Source organism: Oncorhynchus keta, chromosome 1, assembly GCF_023373465.1.
Source record: "Oncorhynchus keta strain PuntledgeMale-10-30-2019 chromosome 1, Oket_V2, whole genome shotgun sequence".
Taxonomy (NCBI): Eukaryota; Metazoa; Chordata; class Actinopteri; order Salmoniformes; family Salmonidae; genus Oncorhynchus; species Oncorhynchus keta.
Window position 1 is genome coordinate 26,381,115 of NC_068421.1, and position 17,884 is coordinate 26,398,998.

General features: G+C 42.6%; 1 protein-coding gene across 3 annotated transcripts in view; it reads right to left on the minus strand.

The window, feature by feature from the left end:
- Positions 1 to 15,310, minus strand: part of LOC118359690 (roundabout homolog 2-like) — a 58,817-nt gene extending 43,507 nt beyond the window's left edge. For 2 of the 3 annotated variants that reach the window (XM_035738525.2, XM_035738435.2), the window contains exon 1: positions 14,786 to 15,310. In XM_035738525.2, the coding sequence (XP_035594418.1) occupies positions 14,786 to 14,864 (79 nt within the window). In that variant the 5' untranslated portion in view covers positions 14,865 to 15,310. The remainder of the gene's footprint in view (positions 1 to 14,785) is intronic. The other variant, XM_035738348.2, reaches the window with a different exon arrangement.
- Between the last annotated feature and the right edge of the window lie 2,574 nt (positions 15,311 to 17,884).

Consider the following 17,884-nt stretch of genomic DNA (forward strand, 5'->3'; position numbering starts at 1 on the left):
GTGTGGACGAGCGGTTTGCTTATGTCAGCGTTGTGAACAGTGCCAGTATGGTGGTGGTGGGGTTATGGTATGGGCAGACATAAGCTATGGACAATGAACACAATTGCATTTTATCGATGGCAGTTTGAATGCACAGAAATACCATGAAGAGAGCCAGAGGCTCATTGTCTTGCAATTCATCTGCCGCCATCACCTCATGTTTCAGCATAATGCATGGCCCCATGTCACAAGGTCCTGTACACAATTACTGGAAGCTGAAAACACTCATTGAGCATGTTTGGGATGCTCTGGATCGACGTGTATGACAGCGTGTTCCAGTTCCTGCCAATATCCAGCAACTTTCGCACAGCCATTGAAGAGGAGTGGGGCAACATTCCTCAGGTCACAATCAACAGCCTGATCAACTCTATGCAAAGGAGATGTGTCGTGCTGCATGAGGCAAATGGTGGGCACACCAAATACTGACTGGTTTTCTGATCCACACCTCTACCTTTTTTTAGGTATCCGTGACCAACAGATGCAAATTTGTATTCCCAGTCATATGAAATAGATTAGGGGTTCATTTATTTATTTAAATTGACAGATTTCCTTATATGAACTGTAACTCAGTAAAATCCTTGAAATTGTTTCATGTTGCATTTATATTTTTGTTTGGAAGAAGATTGTGGGGCGGAAGTTGAGTGCACCTTTTAAAGACAAAATCACAGGCAATCAACCAAGCTTGCTGTTTGTTACGAAGAGAAAAACATGTCTCTAATAACAGAGGCTTCTAAAGCAGTAAAACATTTGATTATCCTTTGTTTCATTTCCATCCTGTGTTTTTCTTGTCCATCTTATTTTTTGTTTACTGGTTTGCCTGTTGTTTTTAAACTGCTTCAACCGAATAGCCAGCCCCACAATGCAACAGTTAAGACTTTCTGAATCCGAATCTGAATGTTGTGTTATTTTTACTGCGGTCCGTCTATAATCTCCTGTGGAATGGAAACCTTCATTACCAGAAGTGTATGGTGGGGAGGAGCATACCGCAACCTATTGACATACATGCTTGCTGCTACACTATAGTAGTTACATCTGAGGCATGTGGACAAATCCAAGCTTTTAGCTGTAAGCAGATTCATTGTATTTATGACAGGCAATTCCAAGGTAACGGAATTACGCTGAAACTCAGATTTGTCACTTTTAAAATGTATACCAAACAAAAATTGATTGAAAAGTTGAACAAACCATATGGTTTGTGCTGTTTGTGCCGTCATTCTGTTACCAAACTTTGCATCTGCACTGTTCTTCAAGTAAATGTGTTTTTGTCACATTTTTGGTGGAAGTCCTTGTGTATAGGATTGTGTTGTTTGGCATACATTTTAAAGTGAGAATTTTTGGGGGGGGGAATCTCAGCGTAATTCTGTTACTGTGGAATTACCCTGAACTCAGAAACACTGACCAACATGCCATGAACCTGAGGAAAACACCCAAACAACAATCCCACCACGGTAGCTGTACCAGCTAAAACCCACAGGTTACACACGAGGGCAGCTAATACTAATGCAGGATGCGGATGAGTGTTTGTAATATCAGATGAGCTGTAGCACCTTCAATCTCTCTCATTGCTTTCATAACGACAAAAAGCAAGGCAACAGAAAAAAACGAACATTTGAAAATATTATTGCACAGTTTAAACTATTCCCCTCTCGACTCATCTCTCTGCAGCCTTCATCATGACACATTCCATCGCTCTTTCCCTTTTTCAACTCTAATACAATTCCAGCTGAGTTGTTGTTATGACCAGTCTCATCTCCCCTATGGTTCACAGATGCTGGGACTTGGATCTGCATATTTGGCTGAGTTCCCCCACAAGAAGTTAAATCAGACAATAGAGGAGAGTCTCTGCTGCTTTCCCATAATGCCATTCTCTGGGATTACTGAGAGCTATGGGTACTTACATCATAGCAGGAGCAACAGGCCAGGCCATAAAGCTTATGTGTTTTATAATTTTGTTGGGGAATAGCAGACAGCTCAGCCATAGTTGAAAGGCAAACACCTTTATCTGGATGTGTGACAACCAAAAGCAGCACAATCCTGTGACAAAATCAAACTCCTGTGACAAGTGTATCATCCATGCAAACTCTGTGGCACCAAGGGCATCACAACACCTGTTCTCTCAGAAGATGCTTTGACGTACACTGAAAAAAATATAAAATGCAACATGTAAAGTGCTGGTCCCATGTTTCATGAGCTGAAATAAAAGATCCCAGAAATGTTCCATACATCACCTTTGGAAATATAATCCATCCACCTGACAGGTGTGGCATATCAGGAAGCTGATTAAACAGCATGATCAGGTGCACCTTGTGCTGGGGACAATAAAAGGCCATTAAAATTAAAATTGTGTAGTTGTGTCACACAACACAATGCCACAGATGTCTCAAGTTGAGGGAGCGTGCAATTGGCATGCCGACTGCAGGAATGTCCACCAGAGCTGTTGACAGAGAACTGAATTTATCTACCATAAGCCGCCTCCAACGTCATTTAAGAGAATTTGGCAGTACGTCCAACCGGCCTCACAACCGCAGACCACGTGTAACCACGCCAGCACAGGACCTCCACATCTGGCTACTTCACCTGCTGGATAGTTTGAGACCAGCCACCAGGACTGCTGATGAAACTGTGGGCTTTGCACAACCAAAGAATTTCTGCACAAACTGTCAGAAACCATCTCAGGGAAGCTCATCTGCGTGCCTGTCGTCATCACCAGGGTCTTGACCTGACTGCAGTTCGGCGTCGTAACCGACTTCAGTGGGCAAATGCTCACCTTCCATGGGCACCGGCACACTGTAGAAGTGTGCTCTTCACGGATGAATACCAGTTTCAACGGTACTGAGCAGATGGCAGACCGCATGTATGGCGTCGTGTGGGCAAGCGGTTTGCTGATCTCAATGTTATGAACAGAGTGCCCCATGGTGGCAGTGGGGTTATGGTATCAGCAGGCTTAAGCTACAGACAATGAACACAATTGTATTTTATCGCTGGCAATTTGAATGCACAGAGATACCGTGATGAGATCTCGAGGCCCATTGCCATGCAATTCATCTGCTGCCATCACTTCACGTTTCAGCATTATAATTCGAAGCCCCATGCTGCAAGAATCTGTACACAATTCCTGGAAGCTGAAAATGTCCCAGTTCTTCCATGGCCTGCTTACTCACCAGACATGTCATCCATTGAGCAAGTTTGGGAAGCTCTAAATTGACAGTGTGTTCCAGTTCCTGCCAATATCCAGCAGCTTCCCACAGGAGTGGGATAACATTCCTCCGGCCACAATTATCAGCATGATCAAATCTAAGGAAATTTGTTGTTGGTCACACCAAATACTGACTGATTTTCTGAACCACGCCCCTCCCTTTTTTTAAGGTATCTGTGACCAACAGATGCATATCTGTATTCCCAGTCATGTGAAATCGATAATTTAGGGCCTAATTAATTTATTTCAATTGACTCATTTCCTTATATGAACTGTAACTCAGTAACATTTTTGAAATTGTTGCATGTTGCGTTTATATTTCTGTTCAGTGTATAATCAGGATGTTTGCTTTATGAAGAAAAAGGAAAGCCGCACACTCAGATGCAATAAATGTATTTCCAATGTTGACAGCTGGGCCCTGATTTCATTGGTCAATTTACAAATATCAACAGTACATATAAAAAGCATGAATGGATAACATATGATCATAGATACAATTAGGCTACACCATATAGGCCTACAAAACATCAGGAGATTTCAAAAACACATTACCGATACGGTCATCAGATCTTATCATGTGTCAATGTTTGTGAACGATTTCCTTCATTTGTTCAGAGCACTTAATGTGTAGTGAGAACGCAAGAATGGTTATTTTTGCGAAACTGTCCTTGAAAGAGATCTTGTCTCGATTTGTTTTGGATTTCCTCAATGGCAGTATTGATCTGACCATTTCTGTACCTCCTTTCATAGAAATGTCTTTGCATCGCAACCATGTTTCTGTCGAAGTGTGATTGTTTTTTGCAAATTCTTTTGATTCGACAGAACTGGCTGTAGGGCAAACTGTTTTTCAAGGGTTGAGGGCGACAGCTATCAGCCTTCAACAAACTGATACAGCCAGTGGGTTTCTTGTACAAATCTGTGTGTAGAACATTAACCTCACAAATAATCAAAAGATCAAGGAAACTGATTTGATGTGTTAGATTGTAAAGTAAATCTCAGGTTGTCAGAACCAGCGTTAAGAAAAGCATGGAATGCCTAGATCTGTTCTGCATCACACCTCCATAGAACTAAAATATCATCAATGTACAGTGTCCAAATCATTTCTGAGAGGATTGAGAATTGACTGTTTCTCCATGTAATGCACTGTCATATTTGCATAGTTAGGAGCCATCGGGGATCCCATAGCAGGACCCTTCATCTGGATAAAGAAATCCTTTTGAAACATGACATAGTTGTATGAGTACTATTTCAGTCAATGTTATAAAGTATTTCCATTTTTTTATTGAACCCTTATTTGACCAGGTAAGTTGACTGAGAACACATTATCATTCACAGCAACAACCTGGGGAATTGTTACAGGGGAGAGGAGGGGGATGAATGAGCCAATTGGAAGCTGGGGATGATTAGGTGGCCATGATGGTATGAGGGCCAGATTGGGAATTTAGCCAGGACACCAGGGTTAACACCCCTACTCTTACGATAAGTGCCATGGGATCTTTTAGTGAAGACAGGGAGTCATGCACTGGAGGGTAGTTAATTTGGGTCACGTTGTAAGGCTGCTTTGATGTGTAATCAGGCTATGTTTGGTTTATGACAAGAAGATTGTGGGTGGCAGTTGAGTGCACCTTTCAAAGAGAGAAACATGAGCAACCAACCATGTTTGTGACAGAGAAAAACATGTATTTGCCGATATTGGAGGCTTTTATAAAGCGGTACAAACATTCAGCTAATACTCATGGCCCATTTGGCCTGGATAGCATTCAACCACATGAAATAAATAGCATGGTGGGTCCTCAGAGGGTTCAATGTGCATATGGAATTCTTAAAAATGCTTTGGTGTGACTTGACTTGCCCCAAATTATAATTCTAGGTCAATCCTTGTTTCCAAATGAACTAACAAAATTAAACACACTAAGGGTGAACAGCTAAGGGAAGTGCATATTCCTGAATCCAAATGTCCACATAAATGAATAAACACAGAACAGAGCTAAATCTTAAATCTGTGCTATGTCACAAAATGCTCCCATCTGTGTTGATCCAATAAGTAGTTATGCAAGGTTTGTGTCATTATTGTAATACTACACACTGGAGAAATAATGTACATACACCCACTTCACAATCAGACTATTCCTTCACTCACTCAACACACACCACACAGAAGAAGCTTCCAGCGCTATCAAATGCCAGAGCAGGAGTCTGGGTTGTTCATAAGACTGAATTGTGGGCAACCTTGAAGTGTCTTCCAGAGGGAGGGGCCTATTGAATGAGAGGCTGTTGGCCTCAAACAAGGTGATCATTCTCTACCAGCCTCTCAAGGATATCTCCACGCAGCAGTGAAGGTTGTGTACAGAGTAATAGAGAATCTGTCTGGAGCACTGTAAAGTTTCCTGTATCTCTGGTAGGAAAGAAACTTAAAGCAAATAGCTAGCTCCTGTTATGGTCATACCTCATGATAGATGTTGTGCAGATTCCCAGAATGAAGCTGACACTCTCCCCTCGTTAGGTTAATAAAGCACTAACCTTGATGTAGTAACACAACTACAATACCATTTACATCTACAACTCGCATACTGTGAGACGGAGTCCAAAGAGCTAATCATTTTATAGATAATGTTTAACTCATTATGCAAGGATGATGAGTCTAAATAACATCCATCATCATATACTGTAGATTTATTAAGATAGTAAAAGCTATTCATGGATAACATGAAACATCCACAGCAGAGCAAGCAACCAAGCCCTGTCAGAGAGTGACAGCAAAATAGGCCAAGAACTATCTGATAGACAAGCTATTGAATTGGCCCTAATTGCAACTTCAGACACCCACCCACATATTGGCTCATGGCTTCTCATACACTTCTGTCTTACTAAGCAGGCAGAGTTAGCAGGAGAATAGCTTAGGGGAAGATCAAGCCCCATCTTTACAGCCCTGTTGATCAAGGCTATATTTGGCCTATGGCTGCTAGCTATGACATTACATAATTGGGCTTCTTTCATTAATTAATATTTACAAATATTAAGCATGCGTCAGTGTCTTTCTTCCCCAAGGGCATAAGTGTACCCCCGTCATGCTAACATGGTGTGAAAACAACAAAACCAGAGGGAGAACTATGTCCTGCTTCACTTCAAATCCTGTTGTTGTTCAGGGTAAGAGTACCCCTCTAGGTCGGCGCTGGGAACACAACACTCCTCAAAACAGAGATGCTACACCCCAGACCCTGTTTCCTATATTTTTCGCAGTATACAAAAATCCGGAGAGACAGAGTGTACCTGTTGGGTAATAATGTAGCTGGCAAACAAGGATACATTTGGCCACCACCACACAAATTTGTAGGGGCTGCTTACCTTGGGGGCTGGTTGCTATCCACTGAGATTTATTCATTAAGATTTCACTTCTTGTATCATTTACATAATGCAATGGACCCAAAAGCCCTTGAGAAGCATTCGAGAGTCATAAGGAAAAAAGTTTGGTTACTCTTGGCACGCTGTCAAATGGTCTTTGAAGGGCACACTCAAGTAATGTTCTCAGTCTTAAACTTGTAGTGTTCCATTGACTCGTATGTTACAGTGCATTCGGAAAGTATTCAGACGCTCTCGACTTTGTCCACATTTTGCTACGTTACAGCCTAATTCTAAATATGTATTTTTTTTGTATCCATCTACACACAACACCCCACAATGACAAAGCAAAATCAGGTTTTTAGAAATTTTGCAAATGTATTACAAATAAAAAAAACTTTAATATTATATTTACAGAAGTATTTAGACCCTTTACTCAGTACTTTGCTGAAGCACCTTAGGCAGTGATTACAGCCTCGAGTCTTCTTGTGTTTGACGCTACAAGCTTGGCACACCTGTATTTGGGGAGTTTATCCCATTACTCTCTGCAGATCCTTTAAAGCTCTGTCAGGTTGGATGGGGAATGTCACTGTAGAGCTATTTTCAGATCTCTCCAGAGATGTTCGATCAGGTTCAAGACCGGGCTCTGGCTGGGCCACTCAACTTGTCCCGAAGCCACTCCTGCGTTGTCTTGGCTGTGTGCTTCACCCCAGTCTGAGTTCCTGAGCGCTCTGGAGCAAGTTTTCATCAAGGATCTCTCTGTACTTTGCTCCCTTCACCCATCGCTCGATCCTGACTAGTGTCCCAGTCCCTGCCGCTGAAAAACATCCCCACAGCATAATGCTGCCACCACCATGCTTCACTGTAGGGATGGTGCCAGGATGCACCTGAGCTCAATTTCGAGTCTAATAGTGAAGGGTCTGATTACTTATGTAAATAACGGATTTCTGTTTTTTTTATTTTTAATGCAAATAAATCTATAAACGTATCTTTGCTTTGTCATGGGGGGAGGGGGGTATTTAATCAATTTTAGAACAATGTTGTAATGTAACAAAATGTGGAAAAAGTCAAGTGGTCTGTGTGTGTGCTACAGTCTCATATAGTTCCCATCTGAGAGAGGGCCTTTGCCTGGCAGTTGCCCTTACTGCCCATGACTCATCTCAGTGATGTCATCAGAATGTCCCAGAAGCAGGACATTATTCAGTGATATGACTCAAGCCAGGCTGTGTACTACAGTAGTAGACTGTGAGCAGACACTGTTCTTGTGGTTTCATCATCCAGACCAGAGACCATTTTCATTAAGTGCAGCTCTGAGAGGCTTTGGGTGAACCTGCAGCCATGATGTTAGCCTGCAGCCATGATGTTAGCTAAGTAACCAGGGGGAGGAGGATTTGGACAGATATCTCTGTTGGCTATTTCATTAACTGTCGCCTTCAGAAGGGTGTTTAGCATTGGATTAGTAGAACTCCAAGCACAACAAGTGCTCTGAATTTATTCAACTTAACTTCATTGAAATAGCAGTGATTTGTCAATACATGGAGTAAAACAATTTAATTCCAACCTGAATCAGATTGATCAGTCTGTGCGTGTGAAACACTCTGGTGAGGCAAGTTAAGTGCTGAGACTGCAATCAATATGTTAAGTTGTTAGCTCTGGCAACTCTGTCTTGCTCAATCTGCCTTCAATCGAATGCAATTTGTGGAGGATCCCTCTTTTTCACGCAATCAAACAGAGACTTAGGAGGACACATGCAACACTCAAGTTCAAAAACAATTTAGGAAAGTATTGGCGTATTGATGGATACCAGAGAGAGAATGGAGACCATGCATTAACAGCCCTGTTCTCACAATAAAGTAAGGTAGTACTGTTTTCAGAAACTGACTCTAAAAGTGGAGACCAAAGTCAACCAAGACCACTGCTGCTAACATGATGATGCATCATTGTATTACATGCACCCCTGTAGTACACAAGTGTCTATCATTTGTGTCTTTAAAGTAAAAGCTTGTTTTAAAAAAACATGACTGTGGTTTCAATAGTACCCGAGTAGTTCATGTTTTTGACATCAATCATCCTGTCTCAGGGTCATTATTTTCAAATATTATAGTACTTATCCTTTCATCATAGGATTGCCAGTCTCTCAAAGGATCATAGGAATTATTGAGGTCCTACAGTAGCCTATGACATAGATGCTCACAGTGACTCAGGCAGCTGCATTGATGTCCTATGAGTCTGATGTGAGTCCCTGTCAGTGTCAACACAATACTTCTGGTGGAAACATGCACAATAGAACTCAAGATGTGTGAAGCCTCTCACTCAATACACTTCATACCATATGGCACCAGTGAGATCTGACAGTGACTTAAAAAGAGTTTGTTGGGAGGGGTGTCTGGGGGATAGAATGTCAATTACACACAGGCACGCACAAATGCATGAAAGCATGCACACACACGCACGCCTATGGCATCACATTTGATTAAAGAAAGAATTGTAAGTGATTTTTCATGAGTCACAAAACTTTGGGATTTTTAAATGAAAATAAATAAATATAGTGTTCAAAAAGTATTGAGGAAACAAATAAATATTGTAAACAAAAATGAATCAAAAGTATTGAAAGCCTAAAACAAACTACAATACCGGTCAAAAGTTTTAGAACACCGACTCATTCAAGGATTTTTCTTAAATTTTAATATTTTGTACATTGTAGAATAATAATGAAGACATCAAAACTATGAAATAACACATATGGAATCATGTAGTAACCAAAAAAGTGTTAAACAAATCAAAATATATTTTACATTTGAGATTCTTCAAATAGTCGCCCTTTACCTTGATGACAGCTTTGCACACTCTTGGCATTCTATCAACCAGCTTCACCTTGAATGCTTTTCCAACAGTCTTGAAGGAGTTCCCACATATGCTGAGCACTCGTTGGCTGCTTTTCCTTAAGTCTGCGGTCCGACTCATCCCAAACCATCTTGATTTGGTTGAGGTCAGGGGATTATGGATGAAAGGTCATCTGATGCAGCACTCCATCACTCTCCTTCTTGGTCAAATAGCCCTTACACAGCCTGGAGGTGTGTTGAGTCATTGTCATGTTGAAAAACAAATGATAGTCCCACTAAGCCCAAACCAGATGGGATGGCGTATTGCTGCAGAACGCTGTGGTAGCCATGCTAGTTAAGTGTGCCTTGAATTCTAAATAAATCAGACAATGTCACCTGCAAAGCACCCCCACACCACAACACCTCCTCCTCCATGCTTTACAGTGGGAAATAAACATGTGGAGATAATCTGTTCACCCACACCGTGTCTCTCAAAGACGAGGCGGTTGGAACCAAAAATCTCCAATTTGGACTCGAGACCAAATGTCATATTTCCACCGGTCGAATGTCGATTGTTCAAGTTTGGCCCCTTATTGGTGGTTTCCTTGCAGCAATTCGACCATGAAGGCCTGATTCACACAATCTCCTCTGACCAGTTAATGTTGACGTCGGGGGGCAGGGCAGCCTAGTGGTTAGAGCATTGGACTAGTAACCGAAAGGTTGCAAGTTCAAATCCCCGAGCTGACAAGGTACAAAATCTGTTGTTCTGCCCCTGAACAGGCAGTTAACCCACTGTTCCTAGGCTGTCATTGAAAATAAGAATTTGTTCTTAACTGACTTGCCTAGTTAAATAAAGGTTTAAAAAAAATTGTAAATAAAAAAGTGTGTCTGTTACTTGAACTCTTTGAAGCATTTATTTGGGCTGCAATTTCTGAGGCTGGTAACTCTAAAGAACTTATCCTCTGCAGCAGAGGTAACTCTGGGTCTTCCTTTCCTGTGGCAGTCCTCATGAGAGCCAGTTTCATCATTGCGCTTGATGGTTTTTGCGACTGCACTTGAAGAAACTTTCAAAGTTCTTGAAATGTTCCGTGTTGACTGACCTTCATGTCTTCAAGTAATGGACTGTCATTTCTCTTTGCTTATTTGAGCTGTTCTTGCCATAATATGGACTTGGTCTTTAACCAAATAGGGTTATCTTCTGAAACGCATTGAGGAAATATATTCCACAAATTAACTTTTAAGAAGGCACACCTGCTAATTGAAATGCATTCCAGGTGACTACCTCATGAAGCTGGTTCAGAGAATGCCAAGAGTGTGCAAAGCTGTCAACAAGGTAAAGGGATAATTCACTTTGATCACCATGTATTTCACCGTAACATGCCAATTATTTAGCTAACGTTTCTGCTCACAGGAAGCACGTCAAGACAGTGTGAATGACCAGTGCACCGGTGATGCATCGAGGTGCTTCCCACTGGGCAGCTGTATGGTCTTCTTCTATGAGGTTTAACGGCGGTTGGCATCCAATTTGTTACATTTCCGCCACCTACTAGACTGGAGTACAACTCCCTTATACTTTGCTTGAAAAATAAAAATGTACTAAATAAATACCCTACCATCTAACACTACACTCACTAATTTCAAAATTATATCAAATAAAATGAACACCACCCTACTCCACTAATTAAATGTATTTATTCCTACCTCATGCCATCACCCCTTAACACACCCTGTAACTCTTCTGATGTCAAGTCTCGCACACCTAAATACCTCTCTGCAGCTGCCATCTCAACCTCAATTTTCTGCGACTTCCGTTCCATCCCTGCAGTACAGTTGATAACCATTGCTATAAATCCAATCTTAATTAAACATATATCACTTTTTGGCCTATCCCCTGTACTGGTATATCTCTACTACTCTCACCACTCCTCCCCCTTAACCCATCTTCACTGCCTCTGTATATGACAACTTCTGCACTACTCAAACACTGGAAACCTAAACCTGCCTCTCTCGCACGGGACATTTCTGATCCCCAGCTCCATGGGCACCCTTACAATTAACACATTCCATTACTTTCCCCAATACTACACATTCCTTTGTCTCATGCCCTTCTGCACACTTCTCACACCTTGGACCCTCCCTCCTACACTCTGCTCAGCTGTATGGTCACATGCCCTTCTGCACACTTCTCACACCTTGGACCCTCCCTCCTACACTCTGCTCAGCTGTATGGTCTCATGCCCTTCTGCACACTTCTCACACCTTGGACCCTCCCTCCTACACTCTGCTCAGCTGTATGGTCTCGTGCCCTTCTGCACACTTCTCACACCTTGGACCCTCCCTCCTACACTCTGCTCAGCTGTATGGTCTCATGCCCTTCTGCACACTTCTCACACCTTGGACCCTCCCTCCTACACTCTGCTCAGCTGTATGGTCTCATGCCCTTCTGCACACTTCTCACACCTTGGACCCTCCCTCCTACACTCTGCTCAGCTGTATGGTCTCATGCCCTTCTGCACACTTCTCACACCTTGGACCCTCCCTCCTACACTCTGCTCAGCTGTATGGTCTCATGCCCTTCTGCACACTTCTCACACCTTGGACCCTCCCTCCTACACTCTGCTCAGCTGTATGGTCACATGCCCTTCTGCACACTTCTCACACCTTGGACCCTCCCTCCTACACTCTGCTCAGCTGTATGGTCTCATGCCCTTCTGCACACTTCTCACACCTTGGACCCTCCCTCCTACACTCTGCTCAGCTGTATGGTCTCATGCCCTTCTGCACACTTCTCACACCTTGGACCCTCCCTCCTACACTCTGCTCAGCTGTATGGTCTCATGCCCTTCTGCACACTTCTCACACCTTGGACCCTCCCTCCTACACTCTGCTCAGCTGTATGGTCTCATGCCCTTCTGCACACTTCTCACACCTTGGACCCTCCCTCCTACACTCTGCTCAGCTGTATGGTCTCATGCCCTTCTGCACACTTCTCACACCTTGGACCCTCCCTCCTACACTCTGCTCAGCTGTATGGTCTCATGCCCTTCTGCACACTTCTCACACCTTGGACCCTCCCTCCTACACTCTGCTCAGCTGTATGGTCACATGCCCTTCTGCACACTTCTCACACCTTGGACCCTCCCTCCTACACTCTGCTCAGCTGTATGGTCTCATGCCCTTCTGCACACTTCTCACACCTTGGACCCTCCCTCCTACACTCTGCTCAGCTGTATGGTCTCATGCCCTTCTGCACACTTCTCACACCTTGGACCCTCCCTCCTACACTCTGCTCAGCTGTATGGTATCATGCCCTTCTGCACACTTCTCACACCTTGGACCCTCCCTCCTTCACTCTGCTCAGCTGTATGGTCTCATGCCCTTCTGCACACTTCTCACACCTTGGACCCTCCCTCCTACACTCTGCTCAGCTGTATGGTCACATGTCACCTGCAGTAGCTATGGCCAATTTGTTCCTTCCCACTTGATTTTATTTTGAGTAGGATGGCAGCCTACATGAGAAATAGCTTGTAATATTAGTAGTGACCATCTGGTTGGAAAGTCAGAGTTTCTAACCTCGAATTCTGAGTTGAAAACATTCTATTTATTTTTATTCCCAGTTGTCTTAAACACGACATATGCTCTGCAAGCCGACAGTACGACACCTGGGCAGTGTCTTTCACTCCCGCTTGCGGAGCACTACTGTTCCGCAGTACAGCAAGTGATGTAGCTTGGTAGAGGATGACAGCGTTGATGATGCGTTCTGTGGGAGTGGTTGCTGAACTCTCACTCCAAAATGTATTGACCAACAGTATCCAATTTAGTTCGCTCCCTTCTAAACCCAACAGAGAAATTGAAAAATTAAAGCGCTGGGGAAAGAAATATTGTAACCTTAGAAATGTGATTTGAAGAGCTTGAGAAATGCAAGCATGCGTGAGGAAAAGTTGCAAACAAAGCAGAGAAGATTGCTTGTAAGTAACCAGGTTTCCATCCAACCTTTTTACATGAGTAAAGTACACGTCGGACCAAAATAATTACTACAAGCCTGAGTGGGCTCCCGGGTGGCACAGCGGTCTAAGGCACTGCATCTAAGTGCTAGAGGCGTCACTACAGACCCTGGTTTGATTCCAGGCTGTATCACAACCGGCCGTGATTGAGAGTCCCATAGGGCGGCGCACAATTGGCCCAGTGTCGTTAGGGTTTGGCCGGGGTAGGACGTCATTCTAAATAAGAATTTGTTCTTAACTGACTTGCCTGGTTAAAAAAAAAGAAATACCGCATTTACTTTGATGCAGCCTCCGCAGAAGTCAGAGCATTCATACTTCTTTTACTTTGCTGAGCTGTTGTCAAGGAAATGAGTTTGTGTTATACAGGACCTCCCGTCCCCACCTACCGTCACCCAATCATGTCAATGTGTAGCTATACGTTGTTACAAAATTTGGATAGAAATGGCGATGCGGAACGGAGCTCAATTTGGTCGCCACAAGCCTTCGGAGGATGCACAATTGCATCACACCCTCCATACTATATTACAAGAGCAAGGATAAATTAGCTTTAAAGTGCATGTGTCAATACCTGATGGAGACCCATGAGAATTTAACGGCAAAATGTATTTTTATGTGCACTACGTCACCACACACAGCCTTTTATCTGCAACAAGTCAATTGATGTTAACATCTCTGCTGGGAAAATGTGCCATTGTTTTTATGCAGATTTTAAAATATTCACATGAACATCTGTTTCCAATTGAATGGAAACCTAGCTAGTGCCATGAACATATTCAATTGAAAAGAAAAATAATTTCTGTTTCCTTTTTTATCATTGATATAATTTATTTTTGGCTTGCAATAACTTTAGATTAGTTTTCGTTTACAAATTTAACATTTTGTCTAATTACTCTTTTCCTCTCAATATCTTTAGGACTTTACAATATATTGAATGTTCAATTTAAAAATGAAAAAGTATTTTGACTCATGAAAAATAACTCACAATAATGATTTAACATCAAATGTGATTCAATACACTCCACAATACAGAGCTGTGTTTTGGATAAAAGCAGTGTAATACAGTGATTTGCATAACCTTGTGATGCATATCCTTGTGATATAGCCTTTTAAAATGATAAATATAATGTAAAACAAAAATAAAGAGAAATCAACAGCTTGTATTACTTTTCATTGAATATTAATCCCAATCAAAACATTATTCCTTAGCCTAGCCTACAGGTAACTGCCAAAATAAAGGAAACATCAACATAGTGTCTTACAATGTATCTTGTAAACCTAGTTAACGCAAGCGTTTCCTTTATTTTGGCAGTTACATGCACTTGATGCATCGGCTACACGTAAAAGTTGAAAAGATGGAGGAGTTCATATTGTAGTTTCTCTCTTACCCAAGACTGTACAGATGATTGATACCGCCAATAGCAAGACATGCGTGGTATGTGTCTCCATATTCTTGTAGTTGGTCATTTTTGCGTTGTGACAGGTCGGTCTATGTCCAAACTGGTTTTCAACCCTCAGTCACATTCAGTATCCAAATGTATCAAAGGTAAACAATTACAGTGCTTACTACAAGCTCAGCTGATGTTTTTTCTAACGGTTAAAATGACCACACAGAACTTCTTTGAAAACAGCTCTCCGGACCCCGTGACAATTTTGCCCGAAGAAATACATCGCCGCATCACTTCGCCCCGCACATTATGCACGCAAAATCATAATGAAATCATACCGTAGCGAAACGTCCTCAGCAAAACAAGAAATCGATACGTAAATATATTGGTCTATAAAATATAAATAAGACAGCTTCGTCGGAGAAGTTGCGCTCCCGCTCGCATCTCTATATGTGTGCATGAAATAACAGACCATCACTTTACGAATGGCACCCGACGCACATGCTGAATCAACTGCGTACACAGCTCTCAGCTACAGATACGAGGATGTATTCTTAAAGAGACAGGAGCGACATCTGTGCAGGCTCTGACCTTGCCACTTCAAATTCCTCTGCTGCGCTACGCATGGCTAGATGACCGTGAGATGATTCACAATCTAAAGGTCTGTGTTTCGGCCATGTCAATCTTTACAGTAATTGCAGGTGTCAGTTTCCCCAACTCATATGGGCCTAACATCATATGGCAAAGCAATTATAGGTAATTCAATAAACATAATCCTATCCTATCAATTGGCTGAAATGATTCATGTCATGTGTTGCCTTTAAGTAGGCTAACACAAATGGATGAAAACTACATCACAGAAGGCATATGTTGTTATTGACCAACAGAACTGTAATCAAGGGGATAATGATGAGGATTATTATGGTTGTGACTTTAATCATTTACTAAATTATCTCTGCTTCTCCTCCTGTTGAAGAGAATTCTAATCATAATGATGATGATAAAGGATAATGATATTGTGCTGCTGCTACAGTACATGTACTGCTGATGATGATGAAGATAGCCTTCCACTGTGATCCACAGTCCAGAGGAGCTCAGCCCTTTAACACTGTCTCCCACCGAGCCTCCACAGACCCCAGATTCCATAGTGATTTATTAAACAGATGCGGGTTCACACCCACTCCTCCTCTCTCTCATTGATCTGCAATCTGCCTCTCGCACAGCCTCTGGGGCTTGTACTCTCTTGGGAGAAGGACACCCTGCTCCCCAGGGCAGGCTCAATTTCTCTGCCTCCACCCCAGCCTCTGTGTGCCCCTGCCCCTTGCCCTCTCAATGCATTGTCTCCATGTCTCTTACTGAGAGCCCAACATGATGGAGAGTGCTCATGGACTACCAGACGCCTACTCTCCCTTTGTCCCCCTGAATTGGGCTGGAAATTGGGCAACAGAAGTGGTCCAGACGCCTGTCCCGGCCACAACAGCATTAACCCCCAGCTCCAATGGAAGCGTGGACCTTATCAAAGTCTACAAAGCTAAACAGAGCAAATGGAAACATCTCATCAGGAATCTTAGTGGCATCATTGGGTGTCAGTCAATATTTAAACAACAACAAATGGCACCAGTGGACACTGTCTCTTCAGGTGTTGGAGGTTATCCATGCACTCATGCCCAATTCTTAGGGATTTCACTCATAATGCAGTCAAAATAAATACATTACTTTTTGTGCCTTTGTATATAATGTATATCATGTATATACATGTTTATATTTATGTATTTTTACCTGAGAGCAGTTGTTGTTTTCTTGGAATTCAGCCATGTGCATTTAGGTAGAGGCCATTGATGTATTTTCGATTTATGATCAAATAATGTTGTTAATTGTAATATCCAATGGTCCCAAGCTATGTTTAAAGTCAATTGATCCCTCTGCATGGGGTAGAGTATGTGGATGGTGGGGAAAGTGTGGCGGGGTACAGATGGTGGGACAGGCTAGTGAGTGACTCCGGTAAAGAATGTGAGATTCAGCTGTCCACCCTGAGCCCTGATCTCATGTCTCTCAGATCATCGTCTGGCTCCATACCATAATCTGGAAACCCAATCCAGAGACAAGACTCTACAGACAACTACATTTTCCCTTTTACACAAACTCTTCAGTATATTCCCCCCCAAAAGATAGCGCCGACAGAGATGGTTGCCTCGCTTCAAGTCGGAACTTACGAAAATATGCAGTAATTTGCTTTTTAATGTATTATTTCTTACATTGTTAGCCCAGAAAATGTTAAGTCTTATTACATACAGCCAGGAAGAACTATTTGATATAAGAGCTACGTCAATTTATGAACATTACGACCAGGAATACGACTTTCCCAAAGCGGATCGTTTGTTCGGACCTCCACCCTGGACTTTGGATCTTATGCCAGAGGCCGACCCAAAACAACGTTGTCGCCACAGGAGAGGCAAACGGAGCGGCCTCCTGGTCCGACTTAGAAGGCGAGCACACCATCCACAGCTTCTTAGTATATTAGTCACCATTGTCCAGTCTCTAGACAACACAGTGGATGAAATTAGGGCACAAGTTGCCTTCCAGAGAAACATCACAGATTGTAACATTCTCTGTTTCACGGAAACATGGCTCACTCGGGATATGTTGTCAGAATCGGTACATCCACCGGATTTCTTCATGTGTCGCACCAACAGAAATAAACACCTCTCTGGTAAGAAGAAGGGCGGGGGTGTATGCCTCATGATTAACGACCCATGGTGTAATCATAACAACTGACAGGAACTCAAGTCCTTTCGTTCACCTGACCTAGAATTCCTTACATTCAAATGCTGACCTCATTCCTTACAATCAAATGCTGACCTCATTACCTCCCAAGAGAATTCTCTTTGATTATAGTCACAGCTGTGTATATCCCCCCCAAGCTGATCCCTCGACGGCACTGAAAGAACTTCACTGGACTCTATGTAAACTGAAAACCATATATCCTGAGGCTGCATTTATTGTCGCTGGAGAAAGCTAATTTGAGAACAAGGCTACCTAAATTCTACAAGCACATTGATTGTAGTACCCGCTCAAGCAAAGAACTAGACCACTGCTACT